Raw genomic sequence first — 24,386 nt, 5'->3', positions numbered from 1 at the left:
CAGTTACTAGCTCAACTTATTAATAGTGTATTTCTAATTTTTTTTATATAATAACCGTGGATGAACTTGATTGAACCGTGAACACACAGCTATAATAGACAAACCGAAGGAGAAAACAATATCATTCCAAACCTCTAGAATTTTCTAGAGTAGCCAGGAGAAGATCACGAGACACGGAATTTTCTAGCGCTTCCATTTTCCCTATAGCAGTAAAAATACAGAAGGACGAAAGTAAAATGTTAAGTCTGACTTCAATTGTAAAATGTTCAGTTTACCCATAACTGCACGCCTTCCATTGGGATGATTGCGGTCATGGCGCTGCTTGATGAAGATCCATTGGTGATCAAAATAGCGGCAATCAATAATGCATCCGTCCAGCTTTTTAATTTCTTCTGTCATTTTAATCGTGTCGTATTTGATTTCAGAGCGATAAGGGCCTATCACATGAAGCTCGGCGACTTTTGGCCTTAGGGGATAATCGATAGATGAAAAGAGAAATTAGGGTCAAAATAACAATATAAAATCCATTGTTTAATTTTACTCTCTGATTCCTTTTGGAATTTGAAGCCGAAAACTGATTTCTTGAACATCATTTTCCCGCCACTGAAAGGCTTTGTAAGTGGATCTGGTGTTATAGCCCTTTAATGACAGAAATTACAGTATGACAAGAATTGAGGGTATTGTAAAGAGTAACTTAAACAAAATGGGTTTTTGGTTTCACCTTCTGTCGTGGATGAAAGACTAGCGAACGAAATGGATATTTGTAACTATTGATGAATTCATCAGACAAGTAATTTTCTGTCTGATACGCATCCTCGTATTTGATTATCTCCAAGTCAAATGCTTCCTTCTCTTTTCCCCGGGCATACGTCCTTGGTATCATGATCACTTCCTATCAGCACATAAATTAAAATATAATAAAGAACCTGAGCCAATTACAAACAGATTAATATTGCTTCCTATACCCTGACAAAAGCGATTCGTTCGAGGATATTCAAACCAGTCAGGTCATTTCCGCTGCACCTGATTGCGTCCAGAATTATAAACGTAAATTTCCTGGTAGCCTCTTTTCCATTACAACTGGCATTGTCAATTGATTTCTCTCTTGTAATTATTCCATCGAGAACAGTGTCTGTTATTGGTCGCCCGTCAAACGTTTCTATCTTAATGGCGTGATCCTCGTCGACACGAAAAATGTGTTGCGTCATATTCTCCAGGAAAATATCCCCGGAAGAATCGATGTAAAGCAGGAAACGCGGTCCGGCTGGTTTGGGTCCCACCACATAATAAGGCTGTAAAAATAATTCAGTCCAAGGGTAAGGAAGGTCTCAGCTTAAACTGAACGCCAATCTTACGTCTAGTTTAAGAAGAATTACAAGAGGTCGAGCCGACCTCAACCTTCCTGTAATTCAACGTTGGTATGATGTTGCTTTCAAAAGGAAAAAAGTAGAGAGCCCATTTTCAGTGAGTTGTTTTTGGACTCTTCAAGAAACTTGTCCGGCGAACTATCTCGGCTGATTTGGAGCGCGTCTTTGTGTGATCCTTTTCGATTGTTAAATCTAACCGTTGGTGTTGTGTTAAACCTTTTGACTAGTTCGTTCCCCTTTGGGCCCGTGGGTGACAAGGTGCGACGTGTGAGCGTTCACCCGCGGGACTGGTACTGGGAGTTTGGCTGACTTAATTAATTAAGCAACCTTCAAGCCTCAGTTCTGTTGGTGACCAACTCATCTTGTAAGAGTAAGAAGACCGCCCAGCAGGGCCATCGTTCCGGTGATCTCTGTATTCCCATCGCCCTCTTCTGCCAAGGTTTTTATATGGTCCGACGAACCGGAATATTGGTCAGTATACAGTATTGGCAGGAAGAGCACGGGGGGAGGCAAGAGAGGCAGAGCAGTTGGTTCAATTGGTCGGTCCATAGAGTGGCGCGATGCCCAGAGAAAAGCTCTATTGGAAATCTGGTCGGTCCATAGAGTGGCGCGATGCCCAGAGAAAAGCTCTATTGGAAATCTAGTCGGTCCTAGAGCGGCGCGATGCCCATAGACAAGCTCTACGGAATAGTCGGTCCTAGAGCGGCGCGATGCCCATAGACAAGCTCTACGGAATAGTCGGTCCTAGAGCGGCGCGATGCCCATAGACAAGCTCTACGGAATAGTCGGTCCATAGAGTGGCGCGATGCCCCAAGACAAGCTCTATTGGAAGTTCTGTTTGCTCCTTGTATGAAGCGAGACTGGGAAAAATTTCACGGAAAGGATTGGCTACGTTTATCCTTGTTGTGTCAATCTTGCATAGCAAGAATAATAGAAAGTTGTGTTGATATTGGATCTACTGATTTCATTTTGATTTTTTCCTTTTAGACCACAAAATGGAAAGAGAGCTACGTCTTATTGAACTTTATAGAGAATTTCAGATATCTACACAATTGGCCGATGGTCTCGCCAGGAATCATTCCGCTCTGAAGCAGTTCCTGTTTAATATGGATCGGCTACCGAAAAATGTTCGAACTGCATGGTACAGGTCCATCGCGGAGAAGGAGGAAGCTTCTGAAGTGGGGGAATGTTCTAGCCTTCCTCCGAAAAGAAGTAATCAGCCAGGAAAGAAGCCAAACTTCCGAAGGTACGAGCCGAAAGAGGGGAGCTACTGAGGAGTCGCTTGATCATCCGGCATCCAAAAGAGCAAGATTGTTTCCGTCCGCATCTGGCCTTACAACTTTAACGAAGCCGGAGAATAAGAGGAATTATAAAAATGAGTGCTGCTTTTGCCGAGCAGCTCATTCGGCTATCAAATGTGAACTTCCTCTACAAAGCAAATTCGATGTGGTCCGAAGGGAAAGACTGTGTTTTATCTGCCTACGGAAAGGCCATCGGGCAGCCAATTGCGACAATTCAAATCCACATTGCCGAAAATGTAATCGTCGCCATCACACCGCTCTGTGCAGCGAGACTAATCATACCGAGAATCAAACACAGGAAGGTGCTTCATCTGAGTGACGATGGGAGTCGCCGCTCAGTCATAATGGTTGTAAGTGGTAAAGTAATCCTGAATTGTCAGAAAAATGTTTCGTGTAAAATCAAATCAAGGAATATTGTTGTAAACAAAGAAAATGTTTCGAATTACTCTCGTTTGTAATTCGAGAGGGGAGTGTAAAAATAATTCAGTCCAAGGGTAAGGAAGGTCTCAGCTTAAACTGAACGCCAATCTTACGTCTAGTTTAAGAAGAATTACAAGAGGTCGAGCCGACCTCAACCTTCCTGTAATTCAACGTTGGTATGATGTTGCTTTCAAAAGGAAAAAAGTAGAGAGCCCATTTTCAGTGAGTTGTTTTTGGACTCTTCAAGAAACTTGTCCGGCGAACTATCTCGGCTGATTTGGAGCGCGTCTTTGTGTGATCCTTTTCGATTGTTAAATCTAACCGTTGGTGTTGTGTTAAACCTTTTGACTAGTTCGTTCCCCTTTGGGCCCGTGGGTGACAAGGTGCGACGTGTGAGCGTTCACCCGCGGGACTGGTACTGGGAGTTTGGCTGACTTAATTAATTAAGCAACCTTCAAGCCTCAGTTCTGTTGGTGACCAACTCATCTTGTAAGAGTAAGAAGACCGCCCAGCAGGGCCATCGTTCCGGTGATCTCTGTATTCCCATCGCCCTCTTCTGCCAAGGTTTTTATAAAGGCTTTGATGCAAGCGACTGGACGTTCTTCGTGGACAAGGAGACGGGCCACATTGCAGGAAAAATATTCCTCGGTCCTTTGGCGAATTCTCCCAAACGCACTTGCAGTTGACGAACCAGGTCAAAGTCATTTACAAGGTGTACCCCCTCAACGTCTTCGTTATCAATAAATTTTGTGTCAGGGTTGATGCGAGTGAATGTTGGCTTAGATCCTTCACTGCAGTGTAAAATGGTTAAATTGTTATTTGTCAGTGTTTTAATTTATGTAGACTCTAAACTTTTCATTATTTTGTAAACATAAAATCATTGGGCATATCAGTTCTACCTATCTCCATGTCACGTTGAGAGTAACGTGTGTTAGTGCCAAGTGTTATCTTTTTTTTTATCTCGCGTTTGGTTTCAAAATAATTGCGCAAAGTGCTAAGCGAAAAGAAAAGCTGTTAACTCACACTCACGGATGTCCATTTAAAGTTATTCAAACATTTAATAATTTAAATTTTGTATTATCTGACTGAAATTCTTCTTGCTGGGCAGTGGGCACTTAATATTGACCAGTCGATATAATTAACATTATGTACGAAACTAATAAATAAATATCCCTTGAAAGCAAGAGCATAATAGATTTAAAAATAATCAAAACTCACGTATGTGACTGATGATGAATACCTCTGCCATAACGTGAGTAATTGGATCGAGTAGGATACCCGGATCGGCCTTGGCGGTCCATTTCAAAAATGTTTGTCGCCAACGAGACGACTCAACTATCACTATCTATTTTCACCGTTATCTGCATACTTTTTCCTGTACTTATTCAGTTTATTGCGTACATCCTGTTAGAATGGTGGGCGGTGTTCGACTGATAAAAACAATTAAACTAAGCAAAAGGATATACAATACATCGATTGTTATTACTTTTCCATGCAGCTATGTAAGTTTCTATAGAGGCTATCCAGTTGAAAATTTTATATTCGAAAATTACTATAGGATCGATCAAAATTAGCTACTGGGATTTACAGAAGAAAAGAAACCTCGCAAAATTTGCGATTCTGGAATTTGATCCAAAAAATACAAGTATAACTGGATAAGGATAATTCAAATCACAGGGAATACTTTTTCGTTAATGATACATGCATTCGTAATGTTACAGAGCTTTCAAGGCGTATGTTACCAAGTGTATTTTTTAAGATTGTTCAGAGAATGTTTTACTTAAAAATGCACATTGCAAATGTCCGTGAATTCAATGAATTATGGATTAAACAGAATTAAATGAAAAGGGGTACATCCAGATTGGGAGAAAAGCTGACAGCCTTGTACAGTTCGGCAGCAGTACAGCAGAAGGTGTAACCTTTGGCAATGTTATTCAATTCAAAAATCGCGCTGTTTACCCACGGAATTTGGTCGCACACATCTGGGCAAATAACGTCTTCCGGCATCACTGGGTCCAAGTAAGGATTGTTGATGCCGATAACGGCAGTGGCAGTATTAGAGATTGGCTCATGGATGAGTTTCCAGAAGTATTTTGGCGCTGGGATAAGACCGTTGTTGTTGGCATCGAATGCCAGATAAATTTTCTGCTGGACGCCGTTGATATCAGCCAACGTCGTCACGGAGAAAGTTCCTGTGTAAATCGTCAAATCCAGTTGACGAGCAATTGCCGTGTTGCGAACGCCAATCTCCAGCCACCTGCAATTAATAACTTGTGAGTTAAATCGCTATCCGGGATAACGGAAACAAAAGTTTTACTTACTTCCAGTTTCCGTTGTTGAACGTCTGGAATTGAGGCGCCGCGTTCATGAAATAGTAGCTAGCATCTTGACTAGCAGCGTCGATGAAATCGGCATCGGGAGCCATATGTCCTCGACTAAAATAGTATTCAGTATTGGGAACAATGTACTGGCCGGCCAATGCATCGGAACCGACGATCCCAGCGATGGTTTTCGTTTGCTCCGCTTGCGTGTACAGGGTGTTGACGCTCAACCCCGGGTAGTAGGAACTTTGACTGAAGGTTGGCCCAGTGTTTGTCTTGTCGTCAGCATTGACTGAGCGACCGTAGACCGTGTCGATGGAGTAATAATTCAACGCCAAATTCTTGTCGTGGCACATGTCGAACAGGGGAATGAAATCGGCGCCGAATTGCCATCCGTTGCGGATGAAGGTTCCCGGCCCGTTGGCGCAAGTGCCTTGCTCGATAAGAACTTCATCATTTTGCTTGACGCAACCGATTCCGTCGTAGGAATATTCCGTTCCGTCAGCCAACTGTAAATTTGAGTTGGCCGCACACGTAGCCGAGTTCAGTCCCAAACCAGTGGCTAGCATGTAATTGCCAGCGCCCAAACAGCCGATGGTCACCTGTTGCCCTTCGCTCAGATTGATGATCCTGGCCGTGCCCTCCAGGACTGGCAGTACAATTTTCATGTTTTCGTCAATCAAGTGAGGGGGATATGCTGGAGAGCTGATGTCCAAGTTGAATGCGCATCCTAATAAAAATATGAAATTGTCACAGGCGGTCACAGGTCTGTTCAAAACTATGTTAAAGAGGAATGAATAGCATACCTGCTTTATTATTCCTTTCAATTGAATAAGCTAGGCCGACATTCAACTTTGAAATAATGACAAGTAAAGCAAACCCTAAAAGGCGCATGACGATTGAATTTATTGAAAGTAGTAGGTTCTCCAACTGTGGAATACTCTGGATGTGTATAATTATGATTCTCCCATTATATATAGCGCGTGGTATCGAGCATACATCTCCAAATCAAACATAAAAAATGGCGTTAGTCCCGTCAAACTCTCCGTATCGTTTAAAAGCCACCGAGTACTATATGTCGACATTGTTTGTGTTCTTTATGGTTGATAAGTGCGCATTGGAGTTTGAGTGTCAAGATTATATTGATCGAACTTTAACTAGTATAATCTTCATAGACTCTACTCTTTGCTCAGTGCCTTCAGCTATTGGTTGAGGGCTTGTCAGAGGTGCACTGAATGACGTCCAAAAGAATATTTTCAAGTTATACTATTTATCGTGAGATTCGGTAATCTGACAGTCGTGTGAGGCACATGAAACAAACGTGATGACTTGTGATGGAAATAATAATCCAAGATCGTAGGCCTACTATTTACTTTACACTTGTTTAAGTCTTTGTTGTGAGCGTAGGTATAATATTCATAACTAAAAAGTAAGCCAAATATCACACTTGCAGAGTGGTATAGATTTTTTTGTTTACTTGTTTCCAGCAAGCTTGAGTATATCAGTGACCAAATGTATTTGCTCTAAAGTATACATAGCAGAGTATTAGTTAGTGGTAGATAAGTATTGAATTCTATCCTCCATTACACACAACGCCCTTTATTGTAGCATTAAGAAATGCTAAGAATACTACGTTCTGAATATCAATTGGTTTTCCATTGAAAAATTCGATGCGCTTCGCTGAAAAAATTGAAATGCCGTGTACAAGAATTTTAATTAAAAATTAATTTAATTGGCATTAACCACTTTTTAAAAATGCCAATTTCAAAAATTTTAAATGATTTTGTGTTCGTTTTTAATCGGCAAGTTAATCGGTGCGCTATTCCGGTTCCGATGATGGCACGTACGGTGACTGAAGATGATCTAGGCCGAGCCGTCGAGCTTTTGAATAATTGCGCCAACGAAAAAAAAACTCTCTTCTGTTGTCTGATGTATTATACAGTAATTATGAAAGATATAGGCTATCAGCTTTGCTAGAGCGTTCTTCCGCGTTCTATTATACGCTAATTAGTCTACTTGTCTATGCCTCAACGATTATACTATTTATATCCATATGCTTCTCGGCTTCTCCCGCATAAAATTGAACGTGCCAGGGATCGAACCTGGAATCTCCTGCTCCGTAGGCAGGCGCCTTATCCATTGGGCCACACGTCCTTTGAACTACAATAGTTTTCCTTCAAAGAAATCCCCATATCGTTAATTTCTTATTATCCTATGAATAATGAATTTTTGGTAACGGAATTTTTAACACGATAAGTTTAGTGGATGTTTCAGGTTAATACATATTGCTTGGTTAAGGATTATGTTAGTTATAGCTGTTAGAGTGGCCAATAATATGCACCCGGTAATTACTGAATTGTAGTCGAAAAAAGCGGAAAACAGCGGAAAACAGCTTACTTGAATGAACATACTTGTGAGTCGACAGCTTTCTTTGCGTAATATCGTCACACCCCAAAAAAGATTACGGTAATTTTTTCTTGACATCGCAAATTGCAGGAATCGAATTCGTCGGTTCTTTAATCAATTTACACGAACGCACTTGCATCTCCTCTATACGCCTTTGGACTTTGGTAATTCTGAAATGTGGGTCAGGGTAAGTCTGAGTGAAGTTAAGTGCTGTATTCAAAAAGATTATCACTATTTGTCAGTTTTTTTTTAAATTGAGTGTCGGTAAAGTATTTAATTATTCAAACGTTGGATCATTTGGGCATATCAGTGCCAAAATCCAACAATCTCGATGTACGCTGAGACCTGAGAGTAACTATGTCATGCTTTATCTTTGATGAGCTCGAGCTTGGTATAACAACTTGCGCAAAGAAAAGCTGCGGAAAAGCTGTTAACGTACACGGATGTTCATTTTTCCAATATTTGAACATGTCGACTGTATCAATCTTAAGTTTACTGAGCAGTTAATAAAGAAGATAATGTTCAATCACGTTCAATCAAATAAAAAAAATTCGGTAAAAGTAAGAGTCTATACCGGGAAAAGCCTCAAGTATTTTTTTGAAGAACTATTGTTGGGCACAGGACGTGTGGCCCAATGGATAAGGCGCCTGCCTACGGAGCAGGAGATTCCAGGTTCGATCCCTGGCACGTTCAGAATCAAAGGAGAAATCCGCAGATAAATGAACAAAAATTCCAAATCTTTTATGCGGTATTTCAAGTAAACATTTTCTGGTGAAAAGAAACATAGTTACAAGCTCACTATTGTCTTTTAAGAATATTGGGGGTATTTTTAGAATGTTCAAAAACTGCACATGAAGGTATGTGAATTCCACACAATCAGTTAAACAGATTAAACGAAAAGAGGTACATTCAGATTGGGGGCAAAGCTGATAGCCTTGTGCAGTTCGGCAGCGGAACAGCAGAAGGTGTAACCTTTGGCAATGTTAGTTAGCTGTGAAATTGCGCTGGTTACCCAAGGAATTTGGTCGCAGACGTCAGGACAAAAAACATCTCCAGGCGTAACTGGGTTCAAGTAAGGATTGTTGATGCCGATAACGGCAGTGGCAGTGTTAGAGATTGGCTCATGGATGAGTTTCCAGAAGTATTTCGGCGCTGGGAGCAGACCGTTGTTATTGGCATCAAATGCCAGATAAATTTGTTGCTGGACGCCGTTGATATCAGCCAACGTCATCACGGAGAAAGTTCCTGTGTAAATCGTCAAATCCAGTTGACGAGCAATTGCCGTGTTGCGAACGCCAATCTCCAGCCACCTGCAATTAATATCTTGTGAGTTAAATTATCCGCGCTAAAATTGAAACACAGGTTTATGTTATACTTCCAGTTTCCGTTGTTAAACGTCTGGAATTGAGGCGCCGCGTTCATGAAATAGTAGCTGGCATCCTGACTAGCAGCGTCGATAAAATCACCATCGGGAGCCATATGCCCCCGAGATAAATAGTACTCAGTATTGGGAACAATGTACTGGCCGGCCAACGCATCGGAACCGACGATCCCGGCGATGGTTTTCGTTTGCTCCGCTTGCGTGTACAGGGTGTTGACGCTCAAGCCGGGGTAGTAGGAACTTTGACTGAAGGACGGACGCGAGTTAGCCTTGTCATCGGCATTAGCTGAGCGGCCGTAAACAGTGTTGATCGTGTAATAATTCAAAGCCAAATTCTTGTCGTGGCACATGTCGAACAGGGGAATGAAATCGGCGCCGAATTGCCATCCGTTGCGGATGAAGGTTCCCGGCCCGTTGGCGCAAGTGCCTTGTTCGATTAGAACTTCTTTATTTTGCTTGAAACAGCCAGTTTGACTGTAGGAATATTGCGTTCCATCAGCCAGCTGCAAATTTGAACTGCCCGCGCACGTAGCCGGATTTAGTTGCAAACCGTTCGCTTTCATGTAATTGCCAGCGCCCAAACAGCTGATGGTCACTTGTTGCCCTTGGCTCAGATTGATGATCCTGGCCGTGCCCTCCATGACTGGCAGAACAATTTTCTTATTTTCGTCAATTAAGTGAGGAGGGTAAGCTGGCGAGCTAGTGTCCAAGTTAATTGAACAACCTGTCATCGGAATATTATGAAATCACCTATGATATAGTTTGAGTTGTGACAGCTGTGTAATTATAGTAAGAGCTAATATCAAGAGTGGGTAAATAGCATTACCTGCTTTAGTATTCCTTTCAATTGAATAAGATAGGCCGACATTCAACTGTGAAATAATGACGAGTAAAGTAAACCCTAAAAAGCGCATGTTGAGGATATTGGGTCTTGGCTTGAATTAATTTATTTAAAGATTTACGTTCTCCTACTTGGATGTAGAATAAACTGGATATGTATAATTATGCTAGTGCGTTATATAGTGAGCGGTATCGGTCATATCTCTACAGTATTTCAAACCTAAAAAGTGACGTAAGTCTATAAAACTGCTTTGAGAATCTTATGTGCGCGTTAGAGTTTGAGTGTCAAGATTGTTTGTCGAACTTTAACTACCTTTAATCTATAGACTATTATTTGCTTACTGCTTTCAAACTATTAGATGAGGGCTTGAGAATGCAGTATATTGAATGACGTTCAATAAAATATTTAAGCCACCCGTATTATCTCGTCAGTCGTATGAGCAGGCACATGAAACAAACGTGATTGATAGCCTAGTAGTGATCCAAGATCGTAGCTACTATTTACATTATTCTTGATTCATGTAATGCCCCGCCCATCCCATGATGGCCGCTTCTGAGGACGTCACAGCCTGACGTCACATCCTGACGTCACAACCCGACGTCACACCGGACTCCATGCTACGGGCTCAGCACTTACAATCCCAAGACGACTTGCCACACCAACCCGTTCCGACTCGCCGCGCCAACCTGTCCTGACTGTCCGCGCCAGCCCATCCCGGCTGGCCGCACCGTCCCGAAGTGACTTGGCACGCCAGCTGCAAAGCAGCCCATCTTCACACACACCCTCCCCAATATATAAACCCCATGTATTCATGTCCCTCTCTCTCTCTCGCTGTATACTCCTTGACCAGAATACAACGTCTCATTGTACCTGTAATCCTGTGTATTACATTAAGATCATTTTTGATTTGGGATGTTTCCGCCCTCCCGCCCAGCCTGCACATTTATACAAATCTAGGTTTTCCGTATTAGCATGTAATAACTGGCAGACTCTGCGAGGTGAGGTTGACAAGTGTGTTTGAGAAAAGCACACAGAAATGCATTGACGATTTGATTTACGTCATGATTTGATTTTTTTTTTAATGTGGAATTTGCCGCCAGGGTAGATTTTGGGAGGGTAGTTTAGTTTCCCATCTGCGAGTGTCATCAATGCCCGGCAGAAATCGTCGATGAGGAGTGCGACGCCGGTCGATCAAGTACTCTCAAGTTCCAGGCGGCACATCAACCTATCATCAAGGGACTGAGGTTGGCCCGACTGTGGATCAAGTGTTTCTGTCGGGACTATTTTAAATCAAAGTATGTAATAACGACAATTTCAATTTTTACTAACGAATATTTTCAACGATCTCTCCCAACTTTCGTGTTCCTCTTGAATCCTATTTCCTCGCATCAGAAATAAATCCATTTGAAATTATTTAACTTGGTTTATTTCAATACACTTTGTTAGGTCACAACTGAATGAATGTTTTAGCCACAACTAAAAGCGTATGTTTGAAAGCTTGAACATTAATTGACATTAAATGGCCGTACCAAACGAATTCAAATTAAATAACGTCAACGGCAAGTTGGCTGTATTTCCAAATTCCAACTTAAAAAAAGGGGCGGGAGAAACACAACCGTATCTCAGTATTTCTAAAGAGTTGATATTTCCATTGGTATGTCCGATAACTTAATAAATTATAGTAATAGATAATATAGCAATGGACGTGGATAATGGTTACATCAATTTAAATGTAAAATAAAGAAGTATAACAGCAATTTCGAGGAGATTACGGTCTCAACAAAATAAGTTTAATGTTTAAAAAAAAAATTATGGACAAACAAAAAACTATGACTAAAACTAGAAACTAGATTAATAGGAAATTAACTCTGTGGAGATTTCTGAATAATTGTGAAGAAAACCAGCATCCTAGACATCCTTTAGTTACGTGAGCCGCCAACTAAAGCCAGGATGTACAAGAAGATGTTGATAATGTCCAAGTAGAGATTAAGAGCTGCGAAGATGTACTCTTCGGGGGAGATTGAGTACTTGTGATTACCACCAAGCATCAATTGGGTGTCGTAGACTAGGTAAATGCTGAAAAGTAACGCGCCCAGTGAGGCATACACGAGACGAATAACCTTTCCGGGAATGCAGATGGCGACGATTCCGAAAATGAATAAAACAATGAGGCAGACAAAGAGGATTCCTCCACAAGCCGTGAAGTCCCATTTAGTCTGCATAGCAAAAATGGTGAGCGCAAGACAAACCCCCGTGCAGATACCAGCGGCGATTAGCACATCATCCGACTGTAAATAAGTATAATTGGATTAGTGGATGCCATTATAACAAAAAATAATACTTGAACGTACTCTGTAGAGAGACGAGACAGCGCCAAGCATAAAGCCTTTGCATAGAGTGAAAAGTCCCAGTAAAATAATATTCAAAGGCCAGCGTCGTCGGAAATCGCTGCAACACGCCAGAACGATTAAAAGGACGATGGTCATGGCTAACGCGATCCACCACATTTCTGGATGTTTACGGGAGTACATCTTGACGTTCGGTTCGTAGACAAAGAGAGATATGAATCCCACTGTGATGGCAAGTTGCACCATTAAAATCGCGTACACCTTCCTGCAATGACATTGGTTATTATTTTATGATGGATCGTGTGTAATAACAATGTCAAGTTTTGAATTCATACCTAACGAAAGCCATACGGATAGATTTTTCAGAGAAGGAAAACGCGTCTTCTTCGATGAGCCCTCCGGATTCGTAATCTGCGCCACCTGCGTACATGTTGTTGGCTGCGGATGGTTGCTCTGGGGTTGTTCTGGGGGATTGGGGGTTGTTCTGGGGTTGTTCTGGGGCTGCGGATGGTAGTTCATAAGGCGGTGGATTTGGATTATATGGAGGTGGTGGTTCTTGAATGATAAACAACATTAAAATTAACATACAAAATCTGGCTTAAAGCCAACTTAAAAAAGGATTGGGATTCAAAACTGAAAAGATGACTTAATCACCTTGATCCGGAACAGCCCAGCCATAGCTTGGTTGCCCAGGCTGAGAAGGATGAGTTGGGTGGTCGGGTTGAGTCGCCATGTTTTATTTAAACAGGAAAAGCCTTCCCTTAGAAGCAAAACGCATGAAATTAATCAAGAACGAGAGAAGGGCTAGCAAAAATTTGAAGAAAAATATGACAATATCAACATCAAATGACAATATCAATATCAAAACCACTTCCGAATATTTTAATGATAAAGGTGATTTCCAAAATATTATTCATAGGTTTTATGGAAAAGGTGATATACGAAAATGGAATAAATATTGAGATATTGAGTAATTATGAGTCCATGTTGTTGCACAATTAACGTTAGAACGTTACTGAGAATAAGCCGAAATAAGCTTACACTTGGATCCTTACGGATCTTTCTAGAAACCATAACGTGCCAAGAGCCGCTATTTAGGCATTAACTACAAATCTATTTGATTTATTGAATTTCTTGCCAAGAACAAATAAAGACGAACAGCTAATATATTTAGGTTAGTTTGAAACTTACTTTGGATCGCAAAATATCCCACCCAAATGGAATGGAATGAATTTTTGAATGGATGGCAACAACAAGAGAAAAGGCTTCTCTTGTTGCCCAGATTACAATTACGAAAGCAACAACAATAGGAGGGTATCTTCGTTTGAGGTGGCTTTGGGGTTTCCTTTTTCCTGGAACTTGTGTTTATCTTGTTTTTGTTTGTTTTTTAAATATTTTTTTTCTACATCTTGGTTCGTTAGTCAACTGTTAGGAATGCGAACAAACATCCGCCCGTATCGTCGCTGAATTATCACTTCACGACACTTATCACCGTTTTCTTATAGGTCGTAATTCCGTGGAAGTGGTAAAACTTGGTTTTTCCAAAGTAAAAATGAAGTAGAGGGGAAGTTTGTTTGCATCTTTGGATCCGTTGATGTGACCTCCCGCAGCGTTAATCATTTGAAGCTGTGATCTCTCCATACACAACAGGGTTTGTCTCATTTGTTTTTATCTCTGTGACAGTACTGTCAAATTCAGATTTTTCTTACTTCATAAAAAAAAACATAATTGAAAGACATTTTCTATAACAATGAAAAGTTCTCAAATCTCAACAACCCCTTTTGTATTCAACAGGTATTATATGTATTGTTTTTAGAAAATGTCACCAGCCAGCCCATTCAACATGTGGGCCAATCCATCTCAAGACGCCAAGATCACGATAAATTGCCTGATGCCCAACAGTATTCTTATTCCCTTAGATGTCATGTCTAATGCTGTGCTGTCAGAACTTAAAGAAGAATTATGGGAAGAAGCAAGGAAATATCCGCTGCAAGGCCTGCTGAAGGAACAGTCCTCCTACAACTTTATGTGTGTCAATTGCATGGCAGAAAGGGAAACGCTCATCGACGAAAGCAGACGACTATGCGACGTCAAACCTTTCTACAACCTACTCAAGGTGGTGGAGCGAGAAGGTGACAAAGCAGAAGAAACACTCAACACCAAAATCGGCCAACTTATCGGTAAAGGATTACACGATTTCGATTCACTCAAGTCCCTTGAAGTCAACGAATTTCGATGGAGAATGAAGGACATGGTGTCGGCCATTAGCAGGGAAAGGGAAGACACCTCAACACTAGACAGGATCAAGCAACAATATCCGTGTGACATGGCAGAATCGGATGATTTGCCGGCGTATCTTGCACCCAAACTGCGCGATGGAGTAATGCAGGTGAACATCCAACTGGAAAACATGGAGACTTGCTTCTCGTTCTCTATCGCCCACACGTCCACACCGTTCCAGCTGACAACAATGGCGTTGCAAAGGAATGCTCATCTCCTTGGCCAGTATCCCATCGACGAAGATATTGGCTGTGGTCACGTCCTCAAAGTCAGCGGCCGGCAAGAATACCTGATTGGCGACTTTCCTTTGTCCCGCTTTCTCTATGTTCGCAATACGTTAACCAGAGAAGAGCATCCGTCGTTTGTCGTCGTGGCCAGCCAAAGCGTCATTCTGGAATCTGTCAGTACCATGTCCAGCGCTTTGTCCAGCGCCCAAGAAGCTGAAGCTGTCAAACGAAACTCACGCAACTCTTTCCCGACAATGCGCAAGAAACAGTCGCTACTCTCATGGAACGTTGACTCCCATTTTTCCTTTCGAGTGGAAAGCGTTTCGTTACTCAACACAAGCGAATCGGAGGTAGGAATTCAAGCTGGAATTTTCCACGGAGGTCGCTCTTTATGTGAGCCAAGAAAAACGCAAGCGAAAAGCTACGCAAACGGCGAGTGTACTTGGAATGAAGAACTGACATTCGATTTAAAGGTAAAATAACAAACAAAAAATCTGATATTATTCAATCACTAAAATTATGTGAATTATTTTGTTAGGTGCGAGATTTACCCCGCGCCGCCAGATTGTGCTTAGTCGTCTACAGTCTGTCAAAAATGTCCAAAGGTGCCAAAGGATCTCGTCGAACGTTCAAGGATCTTGAAAATGAAATGTACATTAACCAGTTGGCGTGGGCCAACACGACCATCTTCGATTACGAAGGGCTTCTCAAAACGGGATCATTTACCTTATACATGTGGACCTATGCCGAAGATGTACAGAACGAAGAGATCATGAATCCATTAGGTATCCTAAAGAAACATTTTCTTGTTGTAGGTAATTACAAAATAAAGTAAAATCTGCTTAAAGGTACGGTCGTCTCCAATCCAAACGTGGATCACGCAACAGCCCTGACACTGGCGTTCACCAAGTGTCAGGACAGCAAATTGGTTCTCTATCCCAAAATGGAGGACATTTGTGCAGCAGCCGCTAATTTTAGAGATGAACTATCTGACGATAGCGGTTTGTCGTCGCTAAATTCTCTTAGTGGTAAACTTTTATTTTTTATTAACTTTTAATCTTAATTTCTAGTCAATTCAATAGTCAATTCCGAATTTCTTCTAGGAGATACCAGTAGCTTGAGTAGCCTCAGTATTGCTAGCACCGCCAGTATTAACAGTTTAAACAGTATCAACAGTTTGAATAGTATGGCCAGTACGAGCAGTTTGTCGTCGAAGCGGAGCAACGGGTCGGCCATGTTTTACATTACGGAGCAGTTGCGTTACACGGCCGAACGCGATCCCCTTCACGAAATGCACGAAGACGAGAGGAGATTCTTGTGGTCTTTACGCTATCAAATATCTCAGCAGGTGCCTAACCTCTTGCCAAAGCTCTTGCTTTGCATCGAATGGAACGATTACAAGGAAACGGCAGAAATGCTCTCACTCCTGCCCAAATGGCCCAAACTGCCTCCGGCCAGGGCGTTGGAATTGTTGGATTTCGCTTACGCCGATGCCGGGGTAAGAAAAATTGCACGAAATTCAAAAACAAATGAGACGTTTACTCAAACGTGTTGTTAAACAATTACAGGTTAGAAGTTTCGCCATTGAGTGCGTTCGTCAAGTCAGCGATGACGAGCTGCTACTTTACTTGCTTCAACTTGTCCAAGCGCTCAAACACGAGAGCTACCTGGAGTGTGATCTAGTCAACTTTCTCATCGTTCGTGCCTTGAGAAACCGAAAAATTGGCCATTTCCTCTTTTGGCATTTGAGAGCCGAAATGCATGTCCCGGCTGTTGCTGTCCGTTTCGGGCTGATGTTAGAGGCCTATTGTCGCGGTGCTCCGGACCACATGAAAGTCTTTTCTCGTCAATTAGCGGCACTCGACAGGCTCCAGGAAACAAGCGAAATGGCCCGGCAGAAGAAGGAGGGTCGTGACAAACTCAAGCAGCTTGTGCAGGAGTCGTTGAGGCAGAACCATTTCTACGAGGCACTGTCGGACCTTCTTTGCCCGCTGGACCCAGCTTTACGTTGCCGCCGCATCCGGGTGGAGAAGTGCAAGACCATGGACAGCAAGATGAGACCTCTGTGGGCCGTTTTCGAGAATGAGGATCCATCCGGCAGCGACATTTATTTCATCTTCAAGCACGGCGATGATCTCCGCCAGGACATGCTCACACTGCAAATGATTCGCATCATGGATCGATTGTGGAAGCAAGCTGGCCTGGATTTGCGGATGAATCCCTACGGCTGCATTTCCACTGGCAACCGTGTAGGATTGATTGAAGTCGTTCTCGACGCCGACACTATAGCAAACATTCAAAAAGAAAAGGGGGTTACCAAAGTGACGGCCACTTTTGAAAAGGGTTCCCTCCTGGCTTGGTTAAAAGGTAAGTTTCACTTTTTTGAAATACTGATCGTCCCGCCTCTTGAAAATTATTTCTTTTACCACAGATCACAACCCAACTGAAACTGCTTTGAACAACGCCATCGAGCAATTTAGCCTGTCATGCGCAGGTTATTGCGTTGCCACTTACGTGCTGGGCATAGCCGACCGGCATTCAGACAACATTATGGTCAAGAAAAACGGCCAACTGTTTCATATCGATTTCGGTCACATCCTCGGGCATTTCAAAGAGAAATTCGGCATTAGGCGTGAGCGTGTGCCGTTCGTGTTGACTCACGATTTCGAGCACGTCATCACGAAAGGTCAAACTAAAAAAGGAAACGGTCCCGTCCGGTTTGAAGCCTTTCAAAATAACTGCGAGCAGGCGTTCCTTGTTCTTCGACGTCACGGCTCATTTATTATCTCCTTACTTGCCATGATGATCTCCACCGGTCTGCCGGAACTGAGCTGCGAAAAGGATTTGAACTATCTTCGTGAAACGATGGTATATATACTACATTTCAAATTCTTCAAATCAAATATTAACAACTGGAATTTGATGACATTTTTGTGACAGGTTCTCGATCTCTCGGAGCAGGAGGCTTTGCGTCATTTTCGTTCACAATTCGAAGAAGCGAAAAAGAATTCGTGGAAGACGTCAATCAATTGGACTATCCATAATTTGGCTAGTGACAATCGCCAATAAGCGCCAAGTGGACGTGTAGTTCCTTTGACTGCCACATCTCATTCCACAAAACCGCCTATCACTCCTTTAGTCATCAAATCACAAGCTGGTCTTCTGAGTGCCTTATTATCTAAACTATGGACGATAACAAAAACAAAACCTGATGACCATCACCCTTGCCCATGTAAGTGCAATATGTCAACGACTGTCCCATTAAATGAGTCTTTCAATATCGTAGTCGACACCCTTGCCAATTGCTAGACGTGATAATGTTCTCCTTCCCCCACACCCTCATGTTGATTAACCGCCATCCAAGCATGAATTTTTATCTCCCACGCTGACTCCTACCTTATTGCAACACACACACACAAACACACATGCCTGCGTAATGGTTGAAGCAATAATGAATTCACTCATTTTCTTACACTTGCCACCCTGCGTTGTTTTGTTGATTCGTGTGGAGGAAAGAGCAAAGAAAAAATAATAAATTTAAATTGTCGCAATTTGTTTGTTTGTTTTGTGATTTTTTTTTTTTTTTACAAGTATATCCATTTATTTTTCAAGCGTCAGATACTTTAGTTTTCCATAGAAATCACCAGGTAGCTTTCCACTTCTTCAGTCGGAATAGCAGTAGTTTCATCGGCCTCGGCAAGATGTTCAGCTTCATGGGCTTGCAAGCGTACAGTGCTCCGGAAACTAGCAAATGCATCAAATTTAGTTGAACGAATAATCGACTAGAGTCAAACAAGATCTTCCACAATTTGATTACCTCTTGTTGCAGAAACGGCAACGACCTTTGGATTCTCCATGAGTCAGTTTATGAGTCGACAAATTAGCCGAAAAAGCAAAACGTTTATCACATTGATCGCAGGCGTAGGGTCTACTACCTAGAATCAAAATATTAAAATTAAGTTAAAATTTGAATCTAACACAATCAAAAGACGTCTGTTGTACCTTGATGACTATTGAGATGTTCTTTAAGATTTTGTCTGTAACGGAAAGACTTGGAGCAGTGCGGGCAGATAAACGGCCGCTCTCCAGTGTGAATCCGTTGATGGATGAGTAGCTGGGCTTTTGTGTTGCAGCACTTTCCGCAATCCGAACACTCGAAAGTGGTGACGACATTAGGTTCTTGTTGGGCAGATTCAGGTGCCTTCGGCTTGCCATGGGTCTGAACGTGTTCGACCAACTCGTCGAGAGTAGCGCAGACTTCCTTGCAGACTACGCAAACCTGTTCAGTGTCAGCATCAGGCCCATGCGATTCAGCCTGATGTTTCTTGACAGCTTTGGAACTAGAAAATTTCTTTGGACAAGAATCACATCCATGTTGGCCTTCTGGTGTCTGCCCAGTTGGAAGGCAGACATGGGAGTGCAGCTTCTCCACTGTTGGGTAGTAGCGTGAGCAGGGCTTACAGAGAAAGTAGAGGAGTCTCTGAGGATAACGCCTTCGCTTCCCAGTGTGCACCTTCTTGTGATTGACGAGTGTGGATCGCTGTGTAAAGGACATCCCGCATTCATCACAACTGAATGGTTTTTCTCCCGTGTGTACACGACGATGCTTGACCAGTACACTCTGTGTAGCAAAGTCCATCTGACAAAAGTCACACTTGTAGGGTCTTTCTCCTGTGTGAGTTCGGATGTGACGTGTCAGTCTGGTCTTATTGGTGAACCTTGATGGGCAGTGAGGGCAGGGATGCTGAAATTGATAGTAAATTTTAGGATTAATTACAAAACCAATCATGCTTGCTCTACATTTTTGTTTTTCCAACTACAGAATTTAAAAAAAAACATGAATTGAAAAATTAAGCGATTGGTTACCGGTTTTTCTCCAGTGTGAATCTTCTGATGATCCTTTAGAGTACCAATCTGGTTAAAGCTCATGCCACAGAGCTCACACTGATAGGGCCGCTCTCCTGTGTGAATTCTTGTATGAACACGGAAGACATTGAGCTGCTTGAAAGTCTTGCCACAATGCTCACAGCAAAATTCTCTTGCTTTAGGATCCTTGGTAGACCTGGGACGGCCTCTCCTCCGTTTGACTGGCCTATCTTTCACCTCTTCTTCTTCATTTTGTTCATTTTCTACCTCTTCAGAATTACTGGCCTCACTCTTGTTAACAAGGACTTCTTCTTCTTCTCCACTTTGATAAACTTGTTCGACTTCTTCAGTGTTCTCATCTGTCATGATGATGTAAACTCTCTCACAATCACCGTCCTCAATTTTAAGGGAGATGCTCGCGGTCTGTTCTTCAGATTCATTGCTGAGATTCAGTTCTTCTCCATTTTTAACTTTAGTCCCTTTTAAATTCTTTTTATTAGTCATGACTTAAATTCTATCAAACCGTTTATAAACGATCAAAACTTAATGGAAAATAGTTAAGTTGTTACAACATCGACGTACAATACAAGGTGAGGCTTAACAGAGACCACCACTCCAGAGTTGCCGCCAAACTGAGTTCATACATGCAAACTCGCAATAAATCGATATAGTTGTTAATAATCGAGTACATTTTTTTGAAAAATTATCCGTTGAGGTTTTTTTTTTACTGCTAATAATTAAGATAATAATCTAAGCTTCCAATTGGAGTAGAAGTTTTCAAAGGGATATTCCTTTTATCACCATTAATTTTCAATATTAAAGACGAACTAACTGTTTGTTTTTTTAAACTGTCTATCGAATTTTTTTTACAGTAAAAACAGCTTATCGCTTATTGGAGCACAATGCTAATTTCTAGCCGTTTCTAGCTAATTTAATTAGTCTTTCAATGACGTAATGGAGACAGGCGCATGGGGTGGAGATATAGTGCAGTTTAGTAATAACATACGAGGCAAGAGGAAGTATTTTTTGAATGAACTGCTTATCTCATATTATTTATTTCATGAACAATATCGTAACATGGTGTATTTTCGGTGGCAAATTGTTAACAACAAAATTTCTTTTCGCTGGAATTCGTTTCTATCCTAAACAAAAAGCAACAAAACAGGATATCATATTTTTTTTCCTGTGGCATCTACTGCTATGTGAACAATTGGTGTACATATACATCTACTCTCAAGGACTCTCACTCTTATCTCTTAAAAAAATGAAATCAGGATGGCCCATCCTTATTTCAATACTGCTTTCTTTACGAAGACAAATAATTTTTTTTACGATAAGGAATGTCTGCATACATACCATGCATTGTGTTCAGTCGAATGCTGAATGAATCTAAAATGGGCGGAAAAGCTAAATTCAGTACACACCATTCACTTTTTTATTTGAATGGAAACTGGTACAACTTGAGAGCTGTTACTACCCAAGTCGGTGTATGTATCTATCCTTGACGTGCCCATATATAAAGCGCATAAAAAATTTGAGAATAGCAGTCGATTCGATTCGTTCAGTCGCAAGAAGAAACCTTAAGAGTTCATCTAAAAAACGAATTAATTTTTGAAAAAAATGTATTCGCCTGTCGCTTTTCTAAGTCTCCTTTTGGCAACTACTTGTTTGGGCAATCCAGCTCCAAACGGAACCAGCGTTATGGACCTGTTGCTCCGAGCCCGTCAGGATCGCTTATCTACTCTGGTGCAAGCGATTCAAGCTTCCGGTTTGGCCGACACCCTGCAAAAGGGTAACACGTTTTAATTTTTAATAACCTTCATATTTTGTTTTTGTTGCAGTAGCCATTTATTTTGTTAAATATATTATACTTATATTTACAGATGGTCCTTTTACGCTGTTCGCTCCAGTAAACGACGCCTTCAAATCCCTGCCGGAAGGGGCCGTTGCAAAAATCTCCGCTAACCCTGCCGACCTGAAGAAATTGCTATTGCGTCACGTTTTCAAGGGCAACTTTACTGCCAGTGATCTAAAAACTGGCGACTTGACCAATATCGACGGAGGAGTCTGCAAAGTTGTGGTGTCGGGTCCAGGTAACCCTTTCCTTGCATACGTGTAGTTGTTTTTCCTACTAATGGATATCGTTTTTTGTGGTTTTTCGTGCATTTACAGATAATATTACTATCGACGGAGCCAAAATTTACCTTCCGATGAATACGACCTCAACTATGGCTACAAACGGTGTCATCCACTTTATCGACAAGGTCTTACTACCTTCCGCTTGAAAAATGAATCTCGCCTGAAATATGTGTTATTCCCACAATCGAACCGAAAAATTATTATTTCAAAATTACTCTGATGGGTGCAACTTTGAATGTAGACTCTGTAAAACAATAAAAATAATACAATAGCAATTGCAATCCACGAAATAACGCAGCAAATTCAATTCATTAAAAGGTTGACTTAATTTAGTAGAAGTAAATTGAACCGTATTTAGCAAAGGTGAAGCCAAGCTATACGAATGACGATCGATGACCAACAAGATAGCTGCAAACAAATATAAAAGAAAAATCTTGTTCCAATTCTTCTTTATTTATATTCAATCTCATTCGCAAAGATATTGGTTTCAATGTTTGCATAGGCACCGGCACCTGCAAGGACTCCTGCTAGTTGGTTTTAGTTATAATATGCATGTAAAGTATTATTGGATGTTTAGCAAGAGTTAAAATATGTGGCGAGCTTCCCATTGGATTAAGCGCATTCTCATAAGATACTGTGCGCAGATTTGTTACCGGTAATCAAAATAATACTGGCGTTTTATACGTCATTCCGGATGGATAAATTCCGTCTTTTGTATAAATGAGCAGACAATGCGGAGTTGCGTTGCAGTTCCTCGTTTGAAAAGAGCCGCACCGGAAGGTCTTCTTATGACAAATAAATAATGACATTATTATTTGAAATCAAAATGTTGATTCAAATTTTGAGCCCTGAATCGATGTGTAGGACCAAACAACTGCGCATACAAACGGAATAGACCGACATCATCATCATGTGCTTCCATATGACAATCTATTGAAAAATTGAATTGAAATTGGATGTAGCGTGTTTTTCAATCGCAGATGCGCTTTCATTGCCGCAGGCTCGTACAAGCGCGTCCAAGTATAAAAGGGAGGTGAGATTGTGCAGCAAGCAAGTCAGTTGCAAAAATGAATTCGTCTCTAGCGTTAGCCGGTTTGCTGCTGTTGGTGCTGGCTGTTTCAGCTAAGCCGGTATGTAAAACAATTCCACAATCTGTACCAAATTCTGTCCATTAATTTATTTTCGTGCCTAACTATGCAGCAAGATGCCAGCACAAATCTGAGAAATACTTTGATGTCAGCCAATTTTACGAGGCTCGTTGAGGAAATGGTCAAGTTCGATTTGGCCGACAGTGTCAGCAAGGCTGGTGAGTCGTTATTCAAAAAATTAATTTGCCATCATTTTCATTTGATCCTGATGTGCAATAACGAGGAAATGTGTTCAAACAGGACCCAAAACGATCTTCGCTCCGAGCAATCAGGCTTTCCGTGAAATGATGATGGCAAACCGTCCTATGACCAACAGTACCGAGGCAATGATGAAGTTGCTGAGACGAAGCTTCGTCGTCAGTCGCAGAATTATGCCGTCCGACATCACCAACGAGATGGTCGTTGACACCATTTCGGGCGAGAAGCTGCGATTCAACATCTACAATATGGTCTCTTATTCATTTTTCATATTGAAAAGCAGTGCTTCAACAATATTTTTAACATTAATTTGGGTCGATCCAGGTGATGACAGTTAACGGTGCCATCATGATGAAAGATCCTATCGTGGTCAAAGACGACGTCATCGTCTACCGCCTCAATAGCGTCATTCTCTCCTCATTCACTAGCGGCCAAAACATGATGGCCGTTTTGGAAATGAACAAGGATCGCTTCTCCACTCTGATTCGATGCATTCAAGATACGGGTCTGACTGACACTCTAACGAAAGGTGCACAATTCAAGCGGCATTTAATTGGCACACAGTTTAACCGTACAGGAAACTTAAATGAGCAGATGGTCCGTTCACGCTGTTTGCGCCGACCAATGAGGCGTTCCGCTCATTGCCGTCGGAAGCCTTGGCCAGATTGATGGCCGCTCCCGCAGAGTTGAAACGCGTTTTGTCAGGTCACGTGACCAAGGGCACTTATTTCCTGGGCGCTCTGGACTCCAAAGACAGTGGAACTGATATGGTGCTGCCCACTCTGGACGGCGGATCCAACAAGATTATGATCAACGGGCGGAGTATGAAATGACGTTTTTCCATCCTGAAATATTTGAATAACATTTTAATTCGGTGAATTGATTTGATTTTTCAGGCATCAAAGTGGATGGGACACCAGTTGTTACCAGCGCCGACAACATCATGGCCGAGAACGGCGTCATTCACGCCATTTCACGTGTTTTGATGCCTAACTAAGACTACAACCAGCAAATGATTGTTATGACATTTTCTCATTCCGTATGACCATTTAACTGCTTAGATATTTTGTTTTTCTAATTTCTGTTTTGAAATCCACCTTGGCATTGCAATAAACTACATTTACTCTCGCATCGCAAAATCAC

At 41.7% G+C, this 24,386-nt stretch overlaps 8 protein-coding genes and 2 non-coding genes across 12 annotated transcripts; 4 read left to right on the top strand and 6 right to left on the bottom strand.

Annotated features, from left to right (window-relative positions):
* Positions 1-3: 3 nt before the first annotated feature.
* On the bottom strand, positions 4-4,504 carry LOC124342346 (mRNA-capping enzyme-like). Its single transcript, XM_046795316.1, has 7 exons — positions 4,307-4,504; positions 3,668-3,879; positions 966-1,294; positions 722-892; positions 542-639; positions 276-466; positions 4-201 (listed from the first exon to the last, which is right to left on the bottom strand). Exons 1-7 carry the CDS (start codon positions 4,387-4,389, stop codon positions 122-124), a joined length of 1,164 nt encoding a protein of 387 aa, XP_046651272.1. The 5' UTR covers positions 4,390-4,504; the 3' UTR covers positions 4-121.
* A 304-nt stretch (positions 4,505-4,808) lies between these two features.
* LOC124342344 lies at positions 4,809-6,367 on the bottom strand. The gene is made up of 3 exons (XM_046795314.1): positions 6,216-6,367; positions 5,410-6,139; positions 4,809-5,345 (listed from the first exon to the last, which is right to left on the bottom strand). The coding sequence occupies exons 1-3, from the start codon at positions 6,301-6,303 to the stop codon at positions 4,925-4,927; spliced, it is 1,239 nt and encodes a 412-aa protein (XP_046651270.1). The 5' UTR covers positions 6,304-6,367; the 3' UTR covers positions 4,809-4,924.
* A 1,123-nt stretch (positions 6,368-7,490) lies between these two features.
* Trnar-acg lies at positions 7,491-7,563 on the bottom strand. The gene has a single exon. It is a non-coding gene; the product is annotated as a tRNA-Arg (tRNA).
* Positions 7,564-8,435: 872 nt separating this feature from the next.
* Trnar-acg lies at positions 8,436-8,508 on the top strand. Its single transcript has one exon. It is a non-coding gene; the product is annotated as a tRNA-Arg (tRNA).
* A 23-nt stretch (positions 8,509-8,531) lies between these two features.
* LOC124342345 lies at positions 8,532-10,160 on the bottom strand. The gene is made up of 3 exons (XM_046795315.1): positions 10,023-10,160; positions 9,191-9,920; positions 8,532-9,125 (listed from the first exon to the last, which is right to left on the bottom strand). Exons 1-3 carry the CDS (start codon positions 10,108-10,110, stop codon positions 8,705-8,707), a joined length of 1,239 nt encoding a protein of 412 aa, XP_046651271.1. The 5' UTR covers positions 10,111-10,160; the 3' UTR covers positions 8,532-8,704.
* A 1,286-nt stretch (positions 10,161-11,446) lies between these two features.
* LOC124343486 (protein lifeguard 1-like) lies at positions 11,447-13,653 on the bottom strand. Of its 2 annotated transcripts, none has more exons than XM_046796807.1 (5): positions 13,577-13,653; positions 13,040-13,145; positions 12,721-12,940; positions 12,389-12,650; positions 11,447-12,325 (listed from the first exon to the last, which is right to left on the bottom strand). In XM_046796807.1, exons 2-5 carry the CDS (start codon positions 13,116-13,118, stop codon positions 11,957-11,959), a joined length of 930 nt encoding a protein of 309 aa, XP_046652763.1. In that variant the 5' UTR covers positions 13,119-13,145; positions 13,577-13,653; the 3' UTR covers positions 11,447-11,956. The 2 variants fall into 2 exon arrangements, with proteins under 2 accessions (XP_046652763.1, XP_046652764.1); XM_046796808.1 differs by having other exon boundaries at positions 13,040-13,140; positions 13,577-13,594.
* An 80-nt stretch (positions 13,654-13,733) lies between these two features.
* LOC124343484 (phosphatidylinositol 4,5-bisphosphate 3-kinase catalytic subunit beta isoform-like) lies at positions 13,734-18,443 on the top strand. 2 transcript variants are annotated; one of them, XM_046796805.1, is made up of 8 exons: positions 13,734-14,036; positions 14,202-15,365; positions 15,431-15,677; positions 15,741-15,920; positions 15,996-16,390; positions 16,461-17,259; positions 17,324-17,760; positions 17,833-18,443. In XM_046796805.1, the coding sequence occupies exons 2-8, from the start codon at positions 14,205-14,207 to the stop codon at positions 17,959-17,961; spliced, it is 3,348 nt and encodes a 1,115-aa protein (XP_046652761.1). In that variant the 5' UTR covers positions 13,734-14,036; positions 14,202-14,204; the 3' UTR covers positions 17,962-18,443. The 2 variants fall into 2 exon arrangements, with proteins under 2 accessions (XP_046652761.1, XP_046652760.1); XM_046796804.1 differs by having other exon boundaries at positions 14,180-15,365.
* Positions 18,429-20,398, bottom strand: LOC124343485 (zinc finger protein 184-like). Its single transcript, XM_046796806.1, has 4 exons — positions 19,759-20,398; positions 18,895-19,636; positions 18,710-18,827; positions 18,429-18,636 (listed from the first exon to the last, which is right to left on the bottom strand). Exons 1-4 carry the CDS (start codon positions 20,260-20,262, stop codon positions 18,516-18,518), a joined length of 1,485 nt encoding a protein of 494 aa, XP_046652762.1. The 5' UTR covers positions 20,263-20,398; the 3' UTR covers positions 18,429-18,515.
* A 912-nt stretch (positions 20,399-21,310) lies between these two features.
* On the top strand, positions 21,311-22,152 carry LOC124344409 (uncharacterized protein SYNPCC7002_A0175-like). The gene is made up of 3 exons (XM_046797943.1): positions 21,311-21,550; positions 21,642-21,851; positions 21,931-22,152. The coding sequence occupies exons 1-3, from the start codon at positions 21,379-21,381 to the stop codon at positions 22,041-22,043; spliced, it is 495 nt and encodes a 164-aa protein (XP_046653899.1). The 5' UTR covers positions 21,311-21,378; the 3' UTR covers positions 22,044-22,152.
* A 796-nt stretch (positions 22,153-22,948) lies between these two features.
* LOC124344057 (transforming growth factor-beta-induced protein ig-h3-like) lies at positions 22,949-24,374 on the top strand. The gene is made up of 6 exons (XM_046797453.1): positions 22,949-23,027; positions 23,098-23,203; positions 23,286-23,494; positions 23,568-23,772; positions 23,838-24,065; positions 24,140-24,374. Exons 1-6 carry the CDS (start codon positions 22,965-22,967, stop codon positions 24,238-24,240), a joined length of 912 nt encoding a protein of 303 aa, XP_046653409.1. The 5' UTR covers positions 22,949-22,964; the 3' UTR covers positions 24,241-24,374.
* Positions 24,375-24,386: the final 12 nt, after the last annotated feature.

Source organism: Daphnia pulicaria, chromosome 6, assembly GCF_021234035.1.
Source record: "Daphnia pulicaria isolate SC F1-1A chromosome 6, SC_F0-13Bv2, whole genome shotgun sequence".
Taxonomy (NCBI): Eukaryota; Metazoa; Arthropoda; class Branchiopoda; order Diplostraca; family Daphniidae; genus Daphnia; species Daphnia pulicaria.
The sequence above is the reverse complement of the archived record's forward strand: the minus strand, read 5'-3'. Positions and strand labels throughout refer to the sequence as shown.